At 41.8% G+C, this 27,098-nt stretch overlaps 1 protein-coding gene across 1 annotated transcript; it reads right to left on the minus strand.

Annotated features, from left to right (window-relative positions):
• Positions 1-10,387: 10,387 nt before the first annotated feature.
• Positions 10,388-26,934, minus strand: rorca (RAR-related orphan receptor C a). The gene is made up of 10 exons (XM_055861468.1): positions 26,579-26,934; positions 17,391-17,476; positions 17,035-17,176; positions 16,314-16,739; positions 16,076-16,197; positions 15,813-15,945; positions 14,329-14,436; positions 14,078-14,188; positions 13,865-13,977; positions 10,388-13,726 (listed from the first exon to the last, which is right to left on the minus strand). The coding sequence occupies exons 1-10, from the start codon at positions 26,583-26,585 to the stop codon at positions 13,565-13,567; spliced, it is 1,410 nt and encodes a 469-aa protein (XP_055717443.1). The 5' UTR covers positions 26,586-26,934; the 3' UTR covers positions 10,388-13,564.
• Positions 26,935-27,098: the final 164 nt, after the last annotated feature.

Below are 27,098 nucleotides of genomic sequence, written 5' to 3' on the forward strand. Positions count from 1 at the left end.
TAATTGTCTCTAAGGAAATCAAGTGGGCTCAGACATCAAAATAAATAAAAATTGGGTCCAAGGTTCCTTCAAGGATTTTGCATCTTCAGCCCCTAGTCTTGCAATTAAGTCAAAGGTGCAATCACAGATTATCTTTATATTTAGTCTCAATTCCAATATGGCGTCCAAGATCAAATATGGCTGCCATAATAACGTTTGATGGAAGTAAATAACATTTGATGGAGGTTAAATCACCTGCAAATAGGAATTTTGTAAATTAAAGGAATTCTTTTCAGTATTGTGAACAACACTCATGCCTATAAAGACTGTTGGTGTGAACCAATTTTATTCTGAATCCAAGATGGCCAACGTGATTACACTCAAACATCGTAGCCTGCATATAAGTATCTCTAGTTAATTTTGTATTGTGTTATTCTGCCTTTATAATGGTTTCATAACTCTTCGTATATCTAGTTAGGTTATTTAGAGTGTAACTAGGTAATAGACTATGACCAAGAAGCTTTGGTTGAGATGGACATAAACACAACTCCACACACTTACACATTTGAAGATGATCCCAGGGCTTGATGGACAGTGAAAGGGTTGCAGAGGAGGTGGAGCTGGTCAAGCATGGTGCACAAAGGCCACTATCTCACAGTCAATCCCTAGCCACCATAAACGATCACATACAGCAAGTTTGCTTCTTGTTTACCATAAATGCCATATGTCCTTATAGGGATATTGGTATTACTGCAGTTTCGCAGAACAATGCATGAGTCACCCCAGCATGAAAACGAATTATACACATGCGAGTCCAGTTCAGCTGTCACATGGGCTGACCAGTCCTGGTTGGTAGCAATAGGTACAGATGAGGACAATACACTCCAACAATTTCCAGACAGCATTTTGATGGAGGACTGATGCTAGAGTGGGCCTATCAATGACATTTCTGGGAGATTTAAGATGGCATTGACATTGGAGAGGTGCAATTCCAATGACATGTGAAGGACAAATAAGTTGGTGGCATTTCTTGTCAATTAGTGTCAGGTTGTGTTGGTTCACTATAGTTAACACCTACCTGCCTTATGCTCTTGTCATATGTGGTTGCTTCCTCCCCATACACCATAACGGTCACCAAGTCAACATATCAAGGGCAATGGTGACATAATTTAGGACCTTTAAGGTTGCAGTGACACATCCATAACCTGAGCGGAAACCAGATTGCATACCAGAGAGAATACTACAGACATCAAGAAAGCCACTCTTGATTATTAACACGTTTTTCCAATACTTTTGATAAACAGTGCAAAATAGAAATTGGCCTATAACAGTTAGGATCAGCTTGGTCTCCCCCTTTAAATAAAGGACACACTGTGGCTGCCTTCCAAGCAATGGGAACCTCCCCAGAGAGGAGAGACAGGTTAAAAAGGTCAGAGATAGGCTTGGCGATGATAGGGGCAGCAACCTTAAAGAAGAAAGGGTCCAAATCATCTGACTCAGATGTTTTTTGGGGTCAAGTTTAAGGAGCTCCTTTAGCACCTCAGACTCAGTGACCGCCTGCAGGGTGAAACTTTGTAGCAGGGCAGGGGGAAAAGAGGGAGGAGCATCAGGGATAGTCACATTGGAAGGGGTGGGAGATGAGAAAATGTTGGACAGGCGAGGAGGCATGGCTGAGTCAAATAGGAATCCTGACTTAATGAAGTGGTGATTAGAGCTCAGACATGTGCTCATTGTCAGTAACAACCACATCATCAGCATTAATGTGCATCACAAATGCAGTGAGCCAGCAGAAGGTAATGTTGGATTCAGGGCAGGCCTCGAATTTGCCGGCAGTATCAATGACCACGCCCCCTAGAATTTAAATATGAACTATCCTACATTATATTTGTCAAACATGACAGTATAAATTACATTTAACCTACAGTTGAAGTCGGAAAATTACATACACCTTAGCCAAATACATTTAATCTCAGTTTTTCACAATTCCTGACATTTAATCCGAGTAAAAATTCCTTGTTTTAGGTCAGTTAGGATCACCACTTTTTTTTAAGAATGTGAAATGTCAGAATAATAGTAGAGAGAATGATTTATATCAGCTTTTATTTCTTTCATCACATTCCCAGTGGGTCAGAAATTTACATACACTCAATTAGTATTTGCTAGCATTGCCTTTAAATTGCTTAACTTGGGTCAACCGTTTCGGGTAGCCTTCCATAAATTGGGTGAATTTTGGCCCATTCCTCCTGACAGAGCTGCTGTAACAGGTACTGAGTCAGGTTTGTAGGCCTCCTTGCTCGCACACGCTTTTTCAGTTCTACCCACACATTTTCTATATGATTGAGGTCAGGGCTTCGTGATGGCCACTCCAATACCTTGACTTTGTTGTCCTTAAGCCTTTTTTCCACAACTTTGGAAGTATGCTTGGGGTCATTGTCCATTTGGAAGACCCATTTGCGACCAAGCTTTAACTTCCTGACTGATGTCTTGAGATGTTGCTTCAATATATCCACATAATTTTCCTTAATTATGATGCAATCTATTTTGTGAAGTGCACCAGTCCCTCCTGCAGCAAAGCACACCCACAACATGATGTTGCCACCCCTGTGCTTCACGGTTGTGATGGTGTTCTTCGGCTTGCAAGCCTCCCCCTTTTTCCTCCAAACATAAGGATGGCCAAACAGTTCTATTTTTGTTTCATCAGACCAGAGGACATTTCTCCAAAAAGTACGATTTTTGTCCCCATGTGCAGTTGCAAACCGTAGTCTGGCGTTTTTTTATGGTGGTTTTGGAGCAGTGGCTTCTTCCTTGCTGAGTGGCCTTTCAGGTTATGTCAATATAGGTCTCATTTTACTGTGGATATAGATGCTTTGTACCTGTTTCCTCCAGCATCTTCACAAGGTCCTTTGCTGTTGTTCTGGAATGGATTTGCACTTTTTGCACCAAAGTACGTTCATCTCTAGGAGACAAAACGGGTCTCCTTCCTGAGCGGTATGACGGCTGCTTGGTCCCATGGTGTTTATACTTGCGTACTATTGTTTGTACAGATGAACGTGGTACCTTCAGGCGTTTGGAAATTGCTCCCAAGGATGTACCAGACATGTGGAGGTCTACAATTTTTTTTCTGAGGCTTTGGCTGATTTCTTTTGATTTTCCCATGATGTCAAGCAAAGAGGTACTGAGTTGAAGGTAGGCCTTGAAATACATCCACAGGTACACCCCTAATTGACTCAAATGATGTCAATTAGCCTATCAGAAGCTTCTAAAGTCATAACATAATTCTCAATGAATTTCCAAGCTGTTTAAAGGCACAGTCAACTTAGTGTATGTAAACGTCTGACCCACAGGAATTGTGAAACAGTGAGTTATAAGTGAAATAATCTGTCTGTAAACAATTGTTGGAAAAATGACTTGTGTCATGCACAAAGTAAATGTCCTAACCGACCTGCCAAAACTATAATTTGTTAACAAGAAATTTGTGTAGTGGTTGAAAAACTCGTTTTAATGACTCCAACCTAAGTGTATGTGAACTTCCGACTTCAACTGTATATAAAGGCAATTAAAGGTCTCAATAAAGTTTGGCCAAGTTTTCTGGCACCTTCCTCATGTCAGCATAGGTGTGGACATGAGAGGCTGTAGCCAATACGCATTGGCTATCACCTACACTTTGACAAGTAGGCATATTATTTATGTACATTTATATACACGTTTTTCTTAACAGAATACTTAATGGCAATGGTGCTCTAGCTGATTGTCTTGGTGCCCTGGCCTCTTGAAGGCCAAATGGCCTTGCACCTAAAATAATGAAATTCCAGGCCTGATTCAGGCAGACGTATTGGACTAGCAATGAATCAAAGCTCACTTCTAAATGATAAGTTGGTGACTTAAGATCCCAATCCTGGCAGGGCAAGTTATACCATATAGTTTGTGGCCTGGCGGTTGGGAGCTTGGGTCGGCGGCCGATAGGTCGCTTGTTCGGGTCCTCGTTTTGACTTCATGGGAGATCTGTCAATGTGCTCTTGGGCGGGGCGCTTGACCCTGGTTGCTCCTGTGGGTCGCTCTGGATGGGAGTCTGTTAGATGACAGAACGTAATGCAAATGTTGAGCGGCTTCACTGCAGGTAGATTGTATGTTTTAATGTCCATAATAAAAGTAGAAAATTACACCACAGTGGGGGAAAGTTGTAGAGCTAGGGAGAGAGTGTCAGAGTCCAGGGTTGGATTCTCTTTCCTTGCATTTGAGCCTCCCAGTTGCCTCATTGATCCTAAAAGTGGCTTGTGACTTGGAATAATTGGTGTTGCCATGCCAAGCAGTCAGCTGCCCTTTTTATATATCCAGACAAATGTGTTTGAGTGTTTATGGTGGGCAAATTGGATTCCTAACATACACTACATGCGTTTATACAACTATCCATTTCATATATGGGAGACCTTGGAGATATGGGAAAACATAGTCGTGCTTTGTTGTGGGGTATCTCAACAAATAAAGCCCTTTTTGCAGATTGGCCACTAGTCTATTTAGTTGAAAACCACTTCACACTCATGCTATATGTATGTCTTAATGCATTTGCATGATCATGATTACTGTAACTTTCATGAAGAGTACAGCATCAGTGCAGCAACACTAGCTAGTGTGCTCAGCCCCCTCCTGTACTCCTTGTTCACTCATGACTGCGTGGCCACGCACGCCTCCAACTCAATCATCAAGTTTGCTGACGACACAACAGTGGTAGGCCTGAACTACGAAACAGCCTACAGGGAGGAGGTGAGAGCCCTGGCAGAGTGTGCAAGGAAAATAACCTCTCCCTCAACTTCAACAAAACGAAGGAGCTGATCGTGGACTACAGGAGACAGCAGAGAGAGCACACCCCCATCCACATCGACAGGGCCGCAGTGGAGAGGGTCAAAAGCTTCAAGTTCCTCTGTGTGCACATCACTGAGGACCTGAAATGGTCCCTTCACACTGATAGCGTGGTGAAGAAGGCACAACAGCGCCTCTTCAACCTCTGGAGGCTGAAGAAAATTGTCTTGGCCCCTTTGACCCTCAGAAACTTCTACAGATGCACAACCGAGAGTATTCTGTCGTGCTGTATCACTGCCTGGTTTGGCAACTGCAACGCCCGCAACCACAGGGCTCTCCAGAGGGTGGTGCAGTCAGCCCAACGCATCATCGGGGGAGCACACTGCCTGTCTTCCAGGACATCTACAGCACCCGTTGTCACAGGAAGGCCAATAAGATCATCAAGGACCTCAGCCACCCGAGCCACAGCCAGTTCACCCCGCGACCAGAAGGTGGCAACAGTGTAGGTGCATCAAAGCTGGTGCCGAGAGACTGACAAACAGCTTCTATCTCCAGGCCATCAGACTGCTAAACAGTCATCACTAACCATTCTCTGCCCAGTCCTCTGCCCTGAATCTTAGACACTGTCACTAGCTGGCTACCAGCCCGTACTCTACCCTGCACCTTAGAGACTGCTGCCCAATATACATTCTTTAGATTAATTGAACACTGGTCATTAATAATGTTTACATACTGTTGTACCCGCTTTATATGTATATAATGTATATAATAATATTCATGGCTCATCCTATACAACTTCTGCTGTACACACCTTTTCAATTCATATACTGTCCATTTGTCTACACACCATTCACATACATATATATTTATATTCTGGACTCTGACATTGTTCGTTCTGATTTTGCTCATTCTGACATGTCTTAATTTCTTGTTATTTAAAAAAAAGGGATTATGTGTGTATTGCTAGATATTGCTGAATTGTTGGGGCTAGAAACATAAGCATTTCGCTGCACTTGCGATAACATCTGCAAAACTGTGTACGCAACCAATAAACTTCGATTAGCTAACAATCTTGTGAAAAGACTTGGAACTCAAAGAGCTATTCATTTTGATGTTGCAAGGTAGTTGGGTTGAGCACCGTTGGAGCTACCCTTGAATTTGCCACATCTGTGTCAGAAGTTGGATTGTGGTCCAGTGAGACCCCCAACAATTAGTAGGGAGCAAAGAGTCACAAGTGCTACACTGTAAACCGGTAGGCCTATGTATGCCATCGTTTGAAATACGATGATTCTATTCTCCGGAGATTGTTAATGTTTGTTTGATTGCAATAATACCACGGACTACTGTATACAAATAGGACCACACAGAAGAAACAACATTTTGGGAAATAGTTGATTGGTGTCAAGCAATGTCCCCTATAATTGTTTTAGGCACTAAGCAAATTTCAGGTCTGCTGAGTGCAAACTTGAACGTTGTGTAAATTCTGTGCAACTTCCAGTGCGTATTTACTGTGAACACTGAGGCTGTACCCACTTTAAGTTACAGTTTTAGACAGAGGTCAAGTAGGGCTACTGTGGCTATTTGATCATAACGTAGCTACCAGAGTGGCCTACCATCAAAAACAATGGAGAAAATAGATCCCATAACATTTTATCATAGAAATAGCTGTTCTATCATTCAGCCTACAGTAGCAGCCAATGTGTGGTGTTCAATGTAGGCCTACATTCCATAAGACTTTGAAAAAACATGTAGAGCTTAACATGAACCTGTTTATTCACGTGTCCTTCAGACAAGGAGGTGACTGAAAATGTTGTTGTGTTGTTTGATGCAAGAAACCACTTCACAAAATAAAATGCATTATTATTCCCATACCATTATTACAGAGAATCAGACAAACTATGCCATCCTCTGCCTATTGGCTCCTTAGCTTATTCAAGCCTGTCTCAAAATACAACACTGCCACTTTAAGACATAAAAAAGCTCTTTAGCTGACTTGCTTTTCAAAGACTCTAGAAATGTATATGTTTTGTGCTCTTGTAGGAAACAATCACTCCCTCATTGCTGACTACAAATGATCTATAACTGGGCTAATAACTCACCAACTAGCAAAGGATATGAACAAATGTGCACACATGGCTACATGCAGCTCTCGCTTTGATCTCAAAACAAGCACATCTACTCACGACATCTCATGCTGTAAAGCCAGTCCAGTTCAAAGTGAATGGAAAAGATCCATATGTGGCAACGGTCTATTTGCATATAAGCCTACTAGAGCTCTGATTGGTTATGGTGCACCGGTCTGTGTAGAGTACAGGCTGCAGGCTGAGTCATGCATGTCAATGCATTACAATCCTACTCAGATGCGTTCTGCCTACAACAAGATCTCTTGCATAGTTAGTTTTGCATATGTAACAGTATAACTTTAGTACGTACCCTCGCCCCGACACGGGCGCGAACCAGGGACCCTCTGCACACATCAACAACAGTCACCCACGAAGCGTCGTTACCCATCGCTCCACAAAAGCCACGGCCCTTGCAGGGCAAGGGGAACCACTACTAATAGGTTTCAGAGCAAGTGACGTAACTGATTGAAACGCTACTAGCGCGTACCCGCTAACTAGCTAGCCATTTCACATCCGTTTCACATACTAAGTCTTGCATAGTTCGTTTTGATTCGGTATTTTGCATTGAAAGATGCTAATATTGCGTTAATTCGATCACAATTCCCACAGTAAAGGGAAACGTTGATAGTGGTAATTAACTAAGGGTAAAACTCTAGAAAGTTGAGTGAAATTCAATCTAGTGCTTCTCTGAGCGGACTGATATTTCTTCTGAGCAAGCCCACAGCTAAAAGTTAACATTGTCATGAGAGCCCAGTGGCCCTCAACTTAATTGGACTGCAAGCTTGTATTAAGATATATTTGTACCTGGATGCCAAATTGCATCTGGACACTGTCATGTCCTGTAATGATTCTATACCTGACGTAAGACAATTCTTTAGAAAGGAACCCTGCTAAGGCACTTGGACTTATAATACATATACAAAAGTATGTGGACACCCCTTCAAATTAGTGGATTCGGCTATTTCAGCTACATGCGTTGCTGACAGGTGCATAAAGTCGAGCACACAGCCATGCAATCTCCATAGACAAACATTGGCAGATAAAATGGCCTTACTGAAGAGCTCAGGGACTTTCAATGTCATAGGATGCCACAATAACTGTTTGTCAGGAGCTTCATGAAATGGGTTTCCATGGCCGAGCAGCCACACATAAGCCTAAGATCACCATGTGCAATGCCAAGCGTTGGCTGGAGGGGTGTAAAGTTCACTGCCATTGGACTCTGTAGCAGTGGAAATGCGTTCTCTGGAGTGATGAATTACGATTTACCATCTGGCAGTCCGGCATACGAATCTGGGTTTGGCGGATGCCAGGAGAACGCTACCTCCCCCAATGCAAAGTGCCAACTGTAAAGTTTGGTGAAGGAGGAATAATGTTCTGGGGCTGTTTTCCATGGTTCCGGCTAGGCCACTTAGTTCCAGTGAAGGGAAATCTTAACGCTACAGCATACAATTACATTCTAGATGATTCTGTGCTTCCAACTTTGTGGCAACAGTTTGGGGAAGGCCCTTTCCTGTTTCAGCATGACAATGCCCCGGTGCACAAAGTGAGGACAATACAGTTAGTTGAGAATGGGGTGGAAGTACTTGACTGGCCTGCACAGAGCCCTGATCTCAACCCCATCAAACACCTTTGGGTTAAATTGGAATGCCGACTGCGAGCCAGGCCTAATTTCCCAACATCAGCGCTCAATGCTCTTGTGGCTGAATGGAAGCAAGTCCTCGCAGCAATCTTCCAACGTCTAGTGGAAAGCCTTCCCAGAAGAGTGGAGGCTGTTATTGCAGCAAAGAGGGGACCAACTCCATATTATAACCATGATTTTGGAATGAGTTGTTCGACGAGCTGGTGTCCATATACTTTTGGTCACCTTAGCATTGTTTCACAATTTGCACCACTGTGATTTATCAGTTTGTCTTAGAACAAGCAAAAACATCTATCTTTTTCAATGTTGTCGACAGATGTTAACTGTATATCTCTTTTTAAATATTTAACAAATGACCTATCTATATTCCATGTGATTGATATTCCTATACAGTTGAAGTCGGAAATGTACATACACTTAGGTTGGAGTCATTAAAACAAGTTTTTCAACCACTCCACAAATTTCTTGTTAACAAACTATAGTTTTGGCAAGTCGGTTAGGACATCTACTTTGTGCATGACACAAGTAATTTTTACAACAATTGTTTACAGACAAATTATTTAACTTATAACTCACTGTATCACAATTCCAGTGGGTCAGAAGTTTACATACACTAAGTTGACTGTGCCTTTAAACAGCTTGGAAAATTCCAGAAAATTATGTAATGGCTTTAGAAGCTTCTGATAGGCTTATTGACATAATTTGAGTCAATTGGAGGTGTACCTGTGGATGTATTTCAAGCCCTACCTTCAACTCAGTACCTCTTTGCTTGACATCAAGAAGATGATGGAGGAAACAGGTGCAAAAGCATCTATATCCACAGTAAAATGAGTCATATATCAACGTAACCTGAAAGTCCGGTCAGCAAGGAAGAAGCCACTGCTCCAAAACCGCCATAAAAAAAGCCAGACTACGGTTTGCAATTGCACATGGGGACAAAGATCGTACTTCTTGGAGAAATGTCCTCTGGTCTGATGAAACAAAAATAGAACTGTTTGGCCATAATGATCATTGTTATGTTTGGAGAAAAAGGGGGAGGCTTGCAAGCCGAAGAACACCATCCCAACCGTGAAGCACGGGGGTGGCAGCATCCTGTTGTGGGAGTGCTTTGCTGCAGGAGGGACTGGTGCACTTCACAAAATAGATGACTTCATGAGGAAGGAAAATTATGTGGATATATTGAAGCAACATCTCAAGACATCAGCCAGGAATTTAAAGCGTGGTCGCAAATGGGTCTTCCAAATGCACAATGACCCCAAGCATACTTCCAAAGCTGTGGCAAAATGGCGTATGGACAACAAAGTCAAGGTATTGGAGGGGCCATCACAAAGCCCTGACGTCAATCCTATAGAAAATGTGTGGGCAGAACTGAAAAAGCGTGTGCGAGCAAGGAGGCCTACAAACCTGACTCAGTACCTGTTACATCAGCTCTGTCAGGAGGAATGGGCCAAAATTCACCCAACTTATGGTGGGAAGCTTATGGAAGGCTACCCGAAAAGTTTGACCCAAGTTAAGCAATTTAAAGGCAATGCTACCAAATACTAATTGAGTGTATGTAAACTTCTGACCCACTGGGAATGTGATGAAATAAATAAAAGCTGATATAAATCATTCTCTCTACTATTCTGACATTTCACATTCTTAAAATAAAGTGGTGATCCTAACTGACCCAAAACAGGACATTTTTACTCTGATTAAATGTCAGGAATTGAGATTAAATGTATTTGGCTAAGGTGTATGTAAACTTCCAACTTCAACTGTATGTAATACCAATAAACTGTTGTGGAAGAATCTAATTTCAAGGGTTAATTAGTTTCAATACATGAGTAAACACAAAAACAGCATTAACTTACTGTAAAAAGCCTTTTATTACATTCTTAAATCCACATATTGTATCCCCATTGTACAACAAAACTCTTAAATGTGTCATATTAATAATATATTTGATAATATCTTATTCAAATCTATATTGATTTCAATAATAATCTTATAATAGAATGAAAACATGATAAACAGAAGGATCATGACAAAAGTGTAACTTTTATGGAGATATTCTTAAAAACATTCTTACATTTTTTTTAAAATTACAACTGTCCGACAAAAAGGACACTAAACTGTTGACAAAAAAAATTGACAGGTACCGGTAAATATAGAAATTAAGAAACAAAAGATCACGACAAAAACAACACAGGATTCAAAGATTAAAATCTATCTTTCAGTACATTTTAGATCCTATTTCTTCTACAATTCAAAAGTCCTGTAATAATATTGATATTAGACAGGGGTAAATCTTTGATACTTCTGTGATCAACATTCACAAGAACATGTACTATACACAGTGATCAAGGTTTGAGGGCTTCTATTCGGTGCAGTGTCTGACTTGGCTAACTGACGAAGACACTTTAGTACAGAGAGCCCAGCTATCTCCCTGAGTGACTGAGTGGAAATGTAACTGCATACCTTGAGAACTGCCTCCAAAGACGGAAAAAGCAGTTTTAGGTCTGCAAATTCCACTTTATGAATACAGAACAATCTAAGTTATTACAAAGCATTTACACCTTGTTACAATCTTCTCCCCTGCCTTACGAACTATGAACTCAAGTCAGTTAATATTAGTTCTGTGTAAAAGTAGAGTTGTTACGTCGAGAGAACTTGGCCTCTTGTGCTGTACTTTTAAAGGTCTCTGGCTGGAGTGCTTACTGAGTCTACTAGGCCATCTACCAGGACTGTTTAGGCCCTCCTAACTGAAATTGGGAAAGACATTATAGCACAGTCCCATTATGACACAGTTGTAAGCACCCAGAAAAGTGTATCGCCCTAAATGCCAACTATTTCATATATATAGTATGGCGAAGAGCACTGTTCCAGCAGTGCAAGGTGAAAAATATGATTTGATTTGGACAGAAAATATCCAAGGCCTGAAAGTGATTGTCTCTTTTTGTGGTAAATTATTCCACTCTGACCAAACTGTTCACACAGCAGCTTGTCTATGTACAAGCTTTGTACTGTGGGCGGTGAAAGCTTTTTTAAATCCAAAAAGCGCCTTCAAGAATTGTTAAAAAGTAACATCCTGCCACACCCGATGTCCCTCTCCCAAGATAGAGATGTTAATCTAACCATGACTTCCTGGTAGAGATTAATAAAAGGCTGCGCTCATTGAAGACAGAGAGGCAGATTTAGTGTTCTCAAATAAACAGCGTGGGAAAATATATCTGCATAAAATACATATTTTTGTATGTATATCATTGTCCTTCAAATTATGAAATATCATATACTCTATAATCTGAATGTAGAAATCCCTAACTCAGGGGGGTAGCTGATGGCTCTGTCAACCCTTTGTTGTGCCATACAGGTGTACTCTCTTAATTTGACCAGTTTCTCACAGCAGGAAAATAATCCTGCAGCAACTGGAAATGTGAATTATGTGGGTAAATCCATTTTTCGTTTGGAATTTACAAACTTTATACGATTTTTTAAACCTTGAATACACTACAATTTGCATTTACTGTTGTGCAGTAAATTATCTGCGACAACAGTGATCAAATTAAGAGATCACATCTGTATGTGTTTGGGAGAGGGTGAGGTAGAAGGGGGAGGGTTAGGGTGAGAGGGCATCATTAACAAATCAGCACACCTTCAGTTCAGTCTGAAACAGTAGACTGCTTGAACGCACAGGGAGGGCATGAGTCTCCAGCTTCCCCCTGCTGGTCAAAGGTCAAACCCCTTTTCCTATTACGGTTGTTACCTATGTGGGAGCACAGGAAAGTGTGTTTGCCACCTGTTTGTTTTCTTCTTATCATCTGCTTCCTTTCTCTGCTCAACAAAGTCTTGTATTGGACCCACAGATCCCACTTCTGTTAGATTCAGGAGGACAATCGGCAGTCTTTTGAGTTGGAACCCTGAGATTCTTGGTAGCACAAGAAAATGGTCCGGATCGGGTGGAGGGCTCTTAGATGGTAAGTGCTATTAATCTAATCATTTTTCATCCCAGTTCCCCAGAATATGGTCAGGCAGTCTTTGACTGACAGATGAACATTCATCACACTGTCATGGGGAATCTATTTATCTTTATTTAACTGCCTTTATTTAACTAGGTAAGTCATTGAAAACACATTCCCTCTTACAATAACGACCTGAATCATTCTATCTCTCCCTTTTATATACACTGTATATAAATCCCTGTCTAATTTTATTTTACATGATTAAATATAAGTGTATACGTAAGGAACGTTTAAAAATACTTTCAAAATACTTGTGTGATTCTCTCTTTCGCTCTCTAAGTGGCATTTGCAAGGGGAAAGGGTAGTGGGACCGAGGTCTATGATTGCATTTTTAAAAATAAAGTCAAGAGCTCAAAAATATCAGTGTCTGAATGTGTGCCTGTAAAAATACATATATAGGTCAGCATAAGTGCTTTGTCTTAGTGCTGTGTGTGCAAGTCTGCATGGATGGTAATAGACACCCTGGGTCTCTTTGTCCATGTCTTGCATGCAAAACAAATCTGTCCGACTATCTGTTTGATCTTGGTCCCTTTAAACAGTTTGTTCATAGGATACAAAACTGCAAAGTATGGGCACTACCAAATAAGAAACTAAAATTGAGCTGTAGAACTGCAATAAAATAAAGATCTACACAGCAACTCCTCCATGGGGCAGGATAGTAGGGTATATAGTACACTCTGTCTCAAACCTAGGGCTGTGCTTCATGTCTGTGGGGTACATTCAAAGAAGTCATACTCGTTTTACAGAGGACTTTAACTTGAGGGAGATCTCAAGCTCTCAGAACCGTTTTAGTCAACAACAAAAAATAAGTAGCATGCGCATAGTACCCAGCACCTAGTGTTGAATTTCATAGCCTGGACTGGCTTACAGTCCAAGCGACAGAGTAGTGTTCCTAAAGTGTAGCGTGCAGGATTTTCACTGAGCTGCTGGTTGCTTCGCTGTTGCCACGTTCCTCTTACTCTCTACCTCTCCTTCCCTACATCTTTCTGTCTCTATATGAATAACTTTCATATCTGAACAGATTTTTAGCCCATTGTGGAGTCTGGGAAGGTGATTTCACTGCTGAACACCTCGCGGTACAGAGGGGGGAAATTGTATGCCGTCTCTGGGTGGAGGAGACGGAAAAACTTGAGCTTGTCAATGTGGAGATTGCAGATGGACTTCATCATGGGAAGCTTGGACACCATCTTAGAGGTAGAAGAAGAGAGAGAGCGAGACAAGGGAAAAGAGACAGAAAATGTGAAGTTTTCACATTTCACCCAAAATCCACTAACAAAGGCCTGTTTGAGGAATAAAGGAATATATCATCTCCTGCAAGTCTGTACCTTTGCCAGTTTCTCCTCCGATGAGCCACATCTGTGTAGACAATGCTGCAGAGAGAGATATACTTTCTCTTGAAGCTTCTGCACCTGTTGGGTGTCTTTCAACCATGGTCGGTCTGGAGGAAAAAGAGAGCGACAACCACAGTTAGACTGTGCTGGTTTTCCTTCTTACATATTACTTAGTGTCTGATTTAGAACTGGGAGTGTGAGGATTACCTGGTGACAGGAGAACAGCAGCACTGAACAGAGCCATTTCCTCTTCAGAGAGCTGCATACGGCTCAGGCTCTTGGCCAGGTCAAATACGGCACCCACAAGGTCATCACAACCTGGGAGAAAACAGGGGGAAAAACAGGTGTCATCAAAACAAACGCCTTTTTTTAAATGGAAACCAATGAAAGGTTGACCTAGAATTTTGTGGGTGTGTGAATAAATATTCATGATTTGGTTTCATAAAGAGGGGACTCACCAAGAGCTTTGAAGGTCTGTGCACTGGCAAACTTGCCATCAAACAGAACAGTGTTGTTGATGGGGTTGTAGGCGCGACACATGCGAATCAGAAGCACATCCAGACATCCTGAAGAGATCATAAATATACCACAAAGATGAACAGGGAGAGACGGAGAGGGAGAGACAGAGAGAGAGAGATGAGAGGGTGAGACAGAGAGAGAGAGACAGAGAGAGAGAGACAGAAAGAGACAGAGAGAGAGAGACAGAGAGACGGAGAGAGAGAGAGACGGAGAGAGAGAGACGGAGAGAGAGAGCCAGAGAGAGAGAGACAGAGAGACAGAGAGAGAGAGACAGAGAGACGGAGAGAGAGAGAGAGAGAGACAGAGAGACGGAGAGAGAGAGAGACGGAGAGAGAGAGACGGAGAGAGAGAGACAGAGAGAGACAGAGAGAGAGAGACAGAGAGACGGAGAGAGAGAGAGACGGAGAGAGAGAGACGGAGAGAGAGACGGAGAAAGTGAGATGAGAGGGTGAGACAGAGAGAGAGAAACAGAGAGAGAGAGACAGAGAGAGAGAGACAGAGAGACGGAGAGAGAGACGGAGAGAGAGAGAGACGGAGAGAGAAAGACGGAGAGGGAGAGAAAGACGGAGATGGAGGGAGAGACGGAGAGGGAGAGACGGAGAGGGAGGGAGAGAAAGACGGAGAGGGAGGGAGAGAGAGAGACGTAGAGAGAGAGAGACGGAGAGAGAGAGAGGGACGGAGAGAAGGAGAGAGAGAGAAAGAAAAAGGGAACAAAGGATGCTCCAACATGTACACACAAACAACATTAAATAAAACATGAATTCCATGTTGTCAGTCAATAAAATACATATATTTCATATCATAACATCAAATGTATTTCAATAAATTATCAATAAAATTCTTTTTAAATAAATTGTTTTACAATTCAATCAATGATGATGAACAAGCATTTCATAATGAAAAACCAGCGTTAGAATAATAACTATTTTCTTCAAAATCGTTGGAAACAGAATGTGGTCTTTGCGTTATATGTTGTTCATTTATGTAGCAACCTCCAGGTACATGCAAAATGTAGTGGCCCTATATGCAAAATGTAGTGGCCCTATATGCAAAATGTAGTGGCCCTATATGCAAAATGTAGTGGCCCTATATGCAAAATGTAGTGGCCCTATATGCAAAACGTGACAAATACAGTATTTTGTGTGCACAAATTAGGTGAAATGATTTGTTTATGCTAAAATGTAGTCCAAATGCTGGAGTTTGTTTTTCTAACCATAGACACACATGTTTTTCAGATATACTATTGTGTATTAATGTTGTAGTACTATACTACAACATTAAGTACTGAGACATGTTAATGAAGTAAATGGATACATGCTCAGGTTGTGTGAACAGGAACTATGCTTTAAGGTCAGAGAAAGCTGAGGTCATGGAATAGTGTTATGAAATGCACTCCTCCAATGTCCTAACAGTAGGTACCGACCTGCTTTGAGAAGAATGATCTGGTCGTTCTGACAAAGATCCAGGAATCCAGTGATGCGCTTGGCAAACTCCACCACGTACTGAATGGCATTGGTGAGGTGGATGGCACAATGCTGCCACATGACTTCCGCAGACTGAAAGAGAGACCAGAGGGATGCCCATGTTATATATGACATTGGGAATAGCACATAGGGGTGTCAGAGTATATAGGTCACAGAGTACTAGGCCACTGAGGTAATCCTGCTACAGGACATTGATGTTTACCTTGCTCTGGAAGCTGCGTGTCTCCTCAGGGGTGTACAGGGACCAGACAAGTCTCTTCAGCTCCTCACTGCCGTGCTGACTGGTCTCTATGTGAGACTTTACCACACTAGCAGTAATACGCTCTGGAAATGGACAAGTCAAGTATGGGTTAGCTTTCAACCACACTCAATGAAAAACAATCTAGTGATCGTTATAGTGACACAAAGCAGATAACGATAAGAGTGACAGTTCCACTTACCGATCTCGAGTATTGAGAACCCCTCGGGTAGAGTGTTGAGCAGCGTGTGTGTGAACAGGCTGGACTCATGCAGCAGCTGGTACTCATGCTTGATGTGGTGGTTGCCATCTCCGAAGTCCAGTCCGTTCTGTTCGGGCGAACTCTGAGAGGAGGAGCTGCTGCCCCCTATCATCTCCAGATTGCAGTACTCTCTTTCGGCGCCCTCTGGTGTCAGGGGTAGGTCGAACAGCAGACCATCCGGCAGAGTGGCCATGTCGTCAAGGTCGCTGAGGGCGGCACTGGAGCCTCTGCTGTATGCCCGGCCATGACCTTCGACCTCGGCTCCCTCCTCACGGGCGGCAGCTAACTCCTGGGACGCCTGGTGCTTCTGGACCTCAGCGTATAGGCTGTCTCTCTGCTTTTTGGACATGCGGCCAAACTTCACAGCTGTACCAGCAAAGGAGATAAAGAGTCAGTCAATAACCAGGGAATGAATTATGAGCTCATACGCCCATATGGAGCCAAAATAAAACTAAATATAGAATAAAATCCACTGATAATTTAATTCCATAGCATCACTGCTGTGTCTCTGGCATGATTCCAGCAGTGATTTCACACAGTATAAATGAACTCTACACATGGCCTTTCAATAAGACCCAGAGAGCCCTAGCATCCGGTGAAGAGACTGACAGACAGTGATGCCTTCTGGACTGACCTTGTTGTGTTTGTGTTTGACACTCACCATCACGGCTCATGCCCAGGGCCAGGCACTTCTGCAGCCGGCAATGTTGGCAGCGATTCCGATTGGTGCGGTCAATCAGACAGTTCCTCTGCCGGGAGCAGGAGTACATAGCATTGTTTTGCTGGCTGCGTCTGAAGAAACCCTACAAACACACACACACAAGCACAAACACCATGAACACAGGCACAGAAGCAGGGAGGGCTGAAGTACTGGACAAGGGCATACAATATATAAATATCTATATTGATTGAATTTGCTGAGGGTATTCTTTAGGGATGAGAGTACGCAAAACTAAAATAGAACACTCAAGTGGAGTGAACAGATCTCCAAGGCACGCCGAGGTTGAGGTTGCTCACCTTGCAGCCTTCACAGGTGATTACGCCATAGTGGATCCCTGATGACTTGTCCCCACAGATCTTGCAGGGTATTACTTCAATTTGTGCTGGAAGGAGAGGAGGAACATTTTTTAAATGTTTTAATTTCACCTTTATTTAACCAGGTAGTCCAGTTGAGAACAAGTTCTCATTTACAACTGCAACCTGGCCAAGAGAAAGCAAAGCAGTGCGACACAAACACAGTTACACATGGAATAAACAAACGTACAGTCAATAACACATTAGTGCATTGCATACTTAACACATTTGAACATGTTAGGTGGATGTACATTATTGATTGGTGCTTCATACAAGTTGTTCAATAGCTGTGTTCAGACTGAAAGCACTGATTGTGCTTTAAAAGTCCCTAGACTAGATAATAAATTCTACTTTGATGGTGTCTTGGGTTGGGTTTATTAATCTCTAGTATGACATGGTTCAATCGTCTGGTGATAAGGAGTCTTGTGAATTGTGCCAGAACTGTGTGAGAAAGTACACGAGAGGTGGAGACATAAGAAACATCCCCATAAACGCTATCAAATAAAGAGGATTAGCCACCTTTTAATCTGTTTCATCTTAATTACCAACTGCCCTGATTTTGAACCCAAAAGAAACACTATCAAATGCAAAAGCCCATCTGCAACAATTTGCTGATAAAAACATTCCACCCAAGCGATAAAAATATAAAATGTAATATAAAATGTGTTCATATTAAAGATTGTTTAAATGTCAACTTGTGGGATGAAAGAAATTAGAAGAATGCATCCTGCCAAAATCTACAAATGGAACACAGACTACAACTTTAACAGTGTGTGCACAGCCCTGAGCCCTCTCTCCTTGAAACAGGCTGTTCTTTTCATTATGCTGTTTATCTAAGTGGCAGGGCCTCCTATGGCCCAGAGTAGCAGGTCAATATGCATTAGCTGGGGTCTGGGGTTATAAAGTTTCACTGGCAATGTTCCTCCTCCAGGGTGAACTAAATGTCAAGAGGTTAACAAAAGCCCCAGCTTCAGGAGAGCGTCCTCCGCTACAGAAGATAAAATGTCTACTCTCAAAAAAAATATTTTTTTTTCTGTTTGCTTTGACTGCTGGGTGTGTTGAATGATTTTTTCTGAACTACTTTGTGTTACAGTGACGCAAGGCGTTAGGTAACATTTAATTTGCAGGCAGCAACAGTATTAACTGCCCTTTACCAGCTCATCAAAAAAGGAAATAAATAAAGGCAGTGGGAAAAAACCTCTCTCTACCACATCCAGCACTCCTGGCCCCCACCCTCACCATGTTATATAACTGCTGTCTGGCTTTGCGCCACGAAAACACTCATTCAGGGAGGAGGTCACCCTAGCAATGCTGTGAAAAGCCTAGCCCTCCCCTTTCGCTCAAATTGGTTCCTGGGAGCATAGCTTTGTCTCTGATAAGTTAACTCACATGCCGCTCAGCTGCGGAGCAGTCAGGCTACGAGAGAGGAGCTGTTCTACTGACACACTTTCCCATTCAGCAAGGGGGAGGTACTTCGGGTGGCAGGGCATGTTATCCGATTTCTTTCTTTCCTGTTTTAAGTTGGAACCAAATCTGATTCAATCACTGACAGGGGAATGGAAATGTTCACAGGCTTAAGAAAACAGTCTATGTTTGATAAGTGAAAGATTAATGAGCACTTTAGAAACTGTGGAGTAAATACAGCTGTATTGCCATCCATTTTCCACTTATGTAACACCAGGCAGTACAAGAGTATTTTCAACATACAGTATATTCTGAAGGGGCCCTGGCTGTAACTTACACTGGTGCTCAACTTGTGGCAGCATGTCAAGTATTTGAGTGCATTTTCAGCTGTCCATAAAACTATTAATACCCCTAGCATGGCCAGAGAGACCTGCAGGAGTGTAATGGGCTGCCTGGACATAGTTACATAAAGTGCTCATGGATTCAACACTTGAAAACTTTTCACACAATTCAAATGGATGACTAATTCATTTGAGGACAATCTCTTAATCATGTGGAAGTATATGGCATGTAAAGTACACACAGCGCCATATTTTTTTCATTCATTTATTTAACCTTTATTTAACTAAGTCAGTTAAGATTTTTATTTTATTTTTTACAATGACCATACAGTAGTACGTAGCAGTTCAGAATGTCAGCAATGTTTCTGGACATTTTGTCAAGAATGATGAGTTCTCATGGGCCTTACATTTCTGGTTTGATCAATGGGTCAGGGACGTTTGACCTGTAGTCATACTCTGTCAAGTTTAGGCCAAGGACTATTTGTATGTTACTCTCATAAATGCACTCTCTCTAGGAAAACAAAAAGTAATAATTATGTAAAAATAAACATTGTACCATGGTAAATACCAGGTAATTAGTGGGCAGTAAAATAAAGTGGAACCAATATGAGTGAGATAAGATGATATTCAGGGCATTTGGAAAGTATTCAGACCCCTTCCCCTTTTCCACATTTTGTTACATTACAGCCTTATTCTAAAATGGATGACATGTTTCCCCCCTCATCAATCTACACATAATACCCCATGATGACAAAGCGAAAACAGGTTTTTAGAAATGTTTGCTAATTTATTAAAAATAAAAAACAGATAACTTATTTACGTAAGTATTCAGACCCTTTGCTATGATACTCGAAATTGAGCTCAGGTGCATCCTGTTTCCATTGATCATCATTGAGATGTTTCTACAACGTGATTGGAGTCCACCTGTGGTGAATTAAATTGATTGGACATGATTCGTTAAGGCACACACCTGTCTACATAAGTTCCCATAGTTGACAGTGCATGTCAGAGCAAGTTCCATGAAGTCAAGCCATGAGGTCGAAAGGAATTGTCCGTAGAGCTCCGAGACAAGATTGTGTCGAGGCACAGATCTGGGGAAGTGTACCAAAACATTTCTGCAGCATTGAAGGTCCCCAAGAACACAGTGGCCTCCATCATTCTTAAATAGAAGACGTTTGGAACCACCAAGACTCTTCCTGGACCTGGCCACCGGGCCAAACTGAGAAATCGGGGAAGGGCCTTGGTCAGGGAGGTGACAAAGAACCCGATGGTCACTCTGACAGAGCTCTAGAGTTCCTTCTGTGGAGATGGGAGAACCTTCCAGAAGGACAACCATCTCTGCAGCACTCCACCAAACAGTCCTTTATAGTAGTGACTAGACAGAGCCACTCCTCAGTAAAAGGCACATGACAGCACGCTTGGAGTTTGCCAAAAGGCACCTAACGGACTCTCCGACCATGAGAAACAAGATTCTCTGGACTGATGAAACCAAGATTGAACTCGTTGGCCTGAATGCCAAGCGTCACATCTGGAGGAAACCTGGCACCATCCCTACGGTGAAGCATGGTGGTGGATGCATCATGTTGTGGGGATGTTTTTCAGTGGCAGGGACTGGGAGACTAGTCTAGATTGAGGGAAAGATGAACAGAGCAAAGTACAGAGAGATCCTTGATGAAACCCTGCTCCAGAGAGCTCAGGACCTCAAACTGGGACGAAGGTTCACCTTCTAACAGGACAACAACCCTAAGCACGCAGCCAAGATAACACAGGAGTGGCTTCAGGACAGGTCTCTGAATGTCCTTGAGTGGCCCAGCCAGAGCCCGGACTTGAACGCGATCGAACATCTCTGGAGAGACCTGAAAATAGCTGTGCAGCGACGCTACCCATCCAACCTGACAGAGTTTGAGGATCTGCAGAGAAGAATGGGAGAAACTCCCCAAATACAGGTGTGCCAAGCTTGTAGTGTCATACTCAAGAAGACTCCAGACTGTAATCGCTGCTAAAGGTGCTTCAACAAAGTACTGAGTAAAGGGTCTGAATACTTGTGTAAATAATGTATTTCAGATGTTCATTTTGAATAAATTAGCAAACAACTAAAAACCTGTTTTTGCTTTGTCATTATGGGGTATTGTGTATAGACTGATGAGGGGGGGAAAACTATTTCATCCATTTTAGAATGAGGCTGTAACGTAACAAAATGTGGAAAGAGTAAAGGGGTCTGAATACTTTCCGAATGTACTGTAGGGTATATATATATATATATATACATATATAGAGAGAGAGGAACCAGTTTAGAAATAATGTATATTAAGGGACATAACTCATGTTGTAATAATCATCTACTTAGTGGGAGAGGAGTGTTGTCAAAGTCTGAAAATGTTCATGCTATCTCAATCTGCAGACAATTGTGATTGAGGGTGGGATTTGATTAGAGTTTTAGTGCCCTAAAGCAGTTAGTGGTACTGTCAGTTATCTGAGGTCATGTATCTTGAGGTATCTTCTGAGGCAACTCTGTGTCAGTGTGTGAGTCTCTGCCGGTCAGTTTGCTTGTCCCAGCAGTAAAGCCTGCAGTCAGAGACTTTGCTCTCTTATCTTACTCTAAACAGCTCATAGGGAGTCCAAAGGTCCTATTTACCTTGCACTTTGTATTTACTTGACACACTGTATGTTTAACCTACATTGCATATGCGTTAAGGGTTTAAGCTATATATACAATATAGAACATCTTGTGTGAAGTTCTCTTGTCCTAGAGCTTTATTGCAAGATGAAGGGGACATTTAGTTTATTAAACATAACCCTCTCTCTGGGCTAGGCTGCTGATGGGGCCTACAGTACCACCTAGCACCTGTTTTCGAAACAGCTTTGTCGATAGTGATAACTTCTCCCTCTCTCCACATCAGCATGGCCTACCTACACAAAGTAGTATTCTGTGAGAGTGTATGGCTGATACAGACTCTTTAAATATGCACAAGAGGATTGAGTAATTCCTCTGTAGAAGTAACAGGAGTGGACTGAGAGTGGACTTAAGTGTGTACAGTACCAATGATGGTGACTGATGATCTAGCCTAGCTACATTAGGTAACAATCAGTGATACTGTGTTAATACTAAATATTGAGTAGGAAAATAAATTATATAACCAGATTGCACAGTTTTTTTGTTTCCCAAAATGTATACTTTTTTGATAAATGTTTTTATTTGGTCGTTGCTTTGACAGTTTTTCATTTAATTTCAGCATTTATTCTTGTTTTATGGGTGTGGTTTGTGGCGTTATTTTTGGTGTATGAAACATCCACTTCTCTTTTGCTCTCTATGTATTTTACTCCACTGCCATATATCATTTTGAGTGTAACATACAGTTGAAGTGGAAAGTTTACATAGATTTAAAGTAAAAATTCCCTGTCTTAGATCAAATTTTATTTGTCACATACACATGGTTAGCGAGTGTAGCGAAATGCTTGTGCTTCTAGTTCCGACCATGCAGTAATATCTAACAAGTAATCTAACCTAACAATTTCACAACAACTACCTTATACACTCACAAGTGTAAAGGAATGAATAAGAATATGTACATAAAAATATATGAATGAGTGATGGCCGAACGGCATAGGCAAGATGCAGGAGATGGTATAGAGTACAGTATATACATATGAGATGAGTAATGTAGGGTATGTAAACATTATATAAAGTGGCATTGTTTAAAGTGGCTAGTGATACATTTATTACATCAGTTTTTCCATTATTAAAGAGTCAGTATGTTGGCAGCAGCCACTCAATGTTAGTGATGGCTGTTTAACAGTCTGATGGCCTTGAGATAGAAGCTGTTTTTCAGTCTCTCGGTCCCCGCTTTGAACAAGCAGTGGCTCGGGTGGTTGTTGTCTTTGATGATTTTTTTGGCCTTCCTGTGACATCGGGTGGTGTAGGTTTTCTGGAGGGCAGGTAGTTTGCCCCCGGTGATGCGTTGTGCAAACCTCACTACCCTCTGGAGAGCCTTACGGTTAGGGGAGGAGCAGTTGCCGTACCAGGCGGTGATACAGCCCGACAGGATGCTCTCGATTGTGCATCTGTAAAAGTCTGTGTGTTTGGTGACAAGCCGAATTTCTTCAGCCTTCAGGATATCTGTGTGGGTGGACCATTTCAGTTTGTCCGTGATGTGTACGCCGAGGAACTTAAAACGTTCCACCTTCCCCACTACTGTCCCGTCAATGTGGATTGGGGGGTGCTCCCTCTGCTGTTCCAGGTCAGGCTTCATCCGTACTATGACGGTGGATATTGCTCATCTGCCTGCCGCTAACTCTAGCAGGCTTGTACTGTAACTGCGCGTACATGTCACACATGGTTAGTCGAATGCCGAACTCTTCATTGAGACAATGCTGAAACAATCAATGGGCGAGTCAGTGCCACATTTTAATTTGTGCCGAAATCAAAATGAAAGAAAAGTTATCTTGCAAATTCAGCAGGCTATGGTGTGAAACAGGCTTTTAGAAGTGCCGTCTTTATTTTATCTTTATGTTATATACTGATGGCAGCATTACCGCAACATGGAGGTGGCAAGTGGAAGGGGGAGAAGGTAGGGAACTTGTTTGTCTGCCATATATTAAAGATACAAATTGGATGCTATATACTGTATATATGGAGCATAGAACAATCTTAGCTCTGCATATTTTGCTGCGAAGAGACAGAATCTTAGATAATTTATTCTGGTATTCCCCCATGTAGCTTATTTCGAGTAACAGGTTAAGGAATGGCTTAAAAATCACAACATTTAACATTGTGTTGGGCGATGATTGTGTTGGGTGATGATGGCAGTGTTGGGCGATTTGGAAAGCCATAGTCAATCAGTCAACAATATAATAATACTCTTAGGAAAAAATGTAATCTATAACTCACAATCTGTTGATACTATGTGATTAGAAAGGTTCAAATTTCCTGTAAGACATCACATTTGAAAAATATATGGCACATGGAAATCAAAAGAGGGTGGTCTACAGAGACAGGAGGGATGCGCTGAGAGCAGCTGAGGGTTGGGAATAAAAAGCACATGATTGGTAATAGTTAGTACTGAAAACACTATATACTGTATAATGACCCGAGATGTCTGAGTACTAGCTATCCAAAATATAATGTCCGTATAAAATAAACAATATCTCTGTTATGTGAATGCTGTGAAAGTACCATGTATGTAAAATGCGCGTAAAATGTATATGTAACAAAAAAGCTGTAAAAACAAACATTTTAAACAAATGTACTTTTTTCCTCTGCTTTGGACACCATATAATCTTGTGTGCTCACCCCCCCCTGGAACATATTTAGGGCTGTGCTACAACCACATTTTGACACATCATACATAACTCTGTCTTTACGACTCTGCTCCCAAACAAATAGTCAGACTATACTTTGGGCCAGCAGTTTTTCATTGTATGTAGCCTATAGCCTTAATCTGGGGTCCGTTGTTTTTTTCCTGGCCAGGCAAAATTCCCGGCACTAGTCTAGTTATACTGTATAGGGAGTCAAAGGAGCATGAATCAACTCTTGGCAGGGCAAGAGTTAAGGGAGTGGAACATTAGCAGCCAGTTGTCAGAGAGAGGCACCTTCACACATTCTGTAGCCCCACTGTGAACATCTCCTGACAGATAATGACTTTGAGCTTGATCAACAGTGCCCTTGGGAGCAGAGAGCTGCCTCCACTGCTCTACTTTGTCTTTGATCCTTTGCTAAAACTATGCACTACATGGCTGTACCACTTCAGACAGTGTGGCAGACAGAGTTCTCTTCTCACTTAGGAGAAGTGCACTTCATAAAAGTCATCACTACAGTGGCTGCATCCATTAAGTTTACAGTGGTCCTGCCATTGGCACCTGAGGGACCATGCATATCCACAGAGGTGTGGATCACGGGAGAGAATGAGAGCCAGGAATTACATAATATATCCTATTACGTACGCAAGCAGTGGTTAAAAAAAAACAAACGGGTGACATAGATTCTGGTTGCTTTAATCAAGTAGCTAAACTCACAATGGAAACAGAGTGAGGGCTGAGAGGTGAATGTAGGCAACTGGTTGTTGCTACCCATCATTAATGATTGATGATCTTTCAGTTTATGTAAATCATTTGCCATAGAAATATGATACATAACATAATCTGTTAAACACTGATATCTGTGTAGCCTATCAATAAAAAAACATAACCAATGTATCAAATAATATGTGGACTATAATAAACTTTATTGGTTTAATTTTCCTTGTTGGCCAAAGTTTTCACTTATGCATCAGCAAAATCTCTGTTGTTGACACACAACCCGCATTGGTTTGCACACGGCAACGTCCTCAGATTGAAGTAATGGCTAATGGATTGTTTTAGAAATTACAATACCCCTCAGAAACCATGCCTCCACAGTCCCCACCCATCCTGCACCACCTCTCTGAATGCTGTGTAATCCTCAATGACAGAACTAGGTCAATGGAACAGTGGACTCTCTCCCACAGTCCTCCATGCCGGGATGCAGAAAACAACAACGCGCCCTCAACACGCGATATCAAACACCCGCTGCGCACCACCAATTAGAACTGACACGAAATCAGCACTCTCGAGTTTTGAGGGGTTGGGAGCATTTTTTAAATATTTGTATTATCTTAATATTATATTATTACATATGTTCAAGTTCATTATGGCCAACAATAGTCACTCAGCCAGATAACCTATAACCTACCTAGTATCTAGGCTACATGCAGAACGGCAAACTGAGCTGAACGAACATAATCTCTGTAGGCCTAATAACAAATAGATTACACGATTATATAATGCTTTTCGTCAAAGCCATTTCAATCACCACCCCTCTTACATAACCAAAAACGATTGCTGCCAATTGCTGGCGAAAAAAAGTAACTACATCGAAATGATTCTTGTCATCCTGCATGCAAAGACAAACAAACAGATCACCTTCGAAGTTTATCTGCAGACTGATTGGCACACATTTACATGTCATATATGTATAGCCTAAGCCTATGGGAAACGGCACGCAAATATCCATGCAAATAGATGTATGTTTAAACTTGAATCTTATGTATTTAAAAAATATATCTGCTTTATAAGTGCAGTGGTTTAAGTATCTAAATACGATGTGTAAAATATCTTGAGGGGGGACATAGAGTAGTGGGTTATTTGTCTTAAAGCATGTCATGGTCAAATAGTCCGTTGAAGTTTATCTGAGATCTGTGTCGTCGTTCATTGCCAAGCGCGCCTGATTTCAACACGCGCACTTCAGAGCTGACTGTACAGTAGGCTACTTCAAAGTAATGCATCCACCACAGTTAACATTATTCCCATACAAAACTTTAATTAGCAAAATAACATTCTACATTTGTTTAAGTATTATTAGAATAAACTTACCTCTCATTTTCTTGCTGTATTAATTTTTTGTAATAAATCTCCAGGTAGGCTAATGAATATAAAATGGAGGAATTTAAACAAGCTTTTTCGCTCCAAAAAGGAGCTGTTGAGTAAAAAATAAAACAAACTCTCATATGTTTTCTAATAGCTGGTCTGTGAAACAAACAAAATATCAAACGAATAGGTTATTAGTAAGATTGTTTCTGTATTTACTCCGTGTAGCATAAGTATTCTTCCTGTAATAAGTATTCTTCAGCGTGGACTGTATGCAATAAAATATTGTAGCTCCTGGCCTTCCCACTTCGTTCCTGGACTAGAGCTCAATGTCTTTTTTCGCTCGCTGCTGTAACCTACTTTCGGCGCGTGGACTCACGTGCTCTCGCTCCACAAGCTCCGCCTCTTGCGCCGTCAGCTGTGCGCGCGCCTTTCCGCGCGCTTAAATGAGCATGCGTGGGAAAGTGTGGCAGTGTGTCACAAGAGCAACATCGTGGGAAATATTCCCACAAAGCAGACTGGTTCT

This window comes from Salvelinus fontinalis, chromosome 14 (genome assembly GCF_029448725.1).
Source record: "Salvelinus fontinalis isolate EN_2023a chromosome 14, ASM2944872v1, whole genome shotgun sequence".
NCBI lineage: Eukaryota > Metazoa > Chordata > Actinopteri > Salmoniformes > Salmonidae > Salvelinus > Salvelinus fontinalis.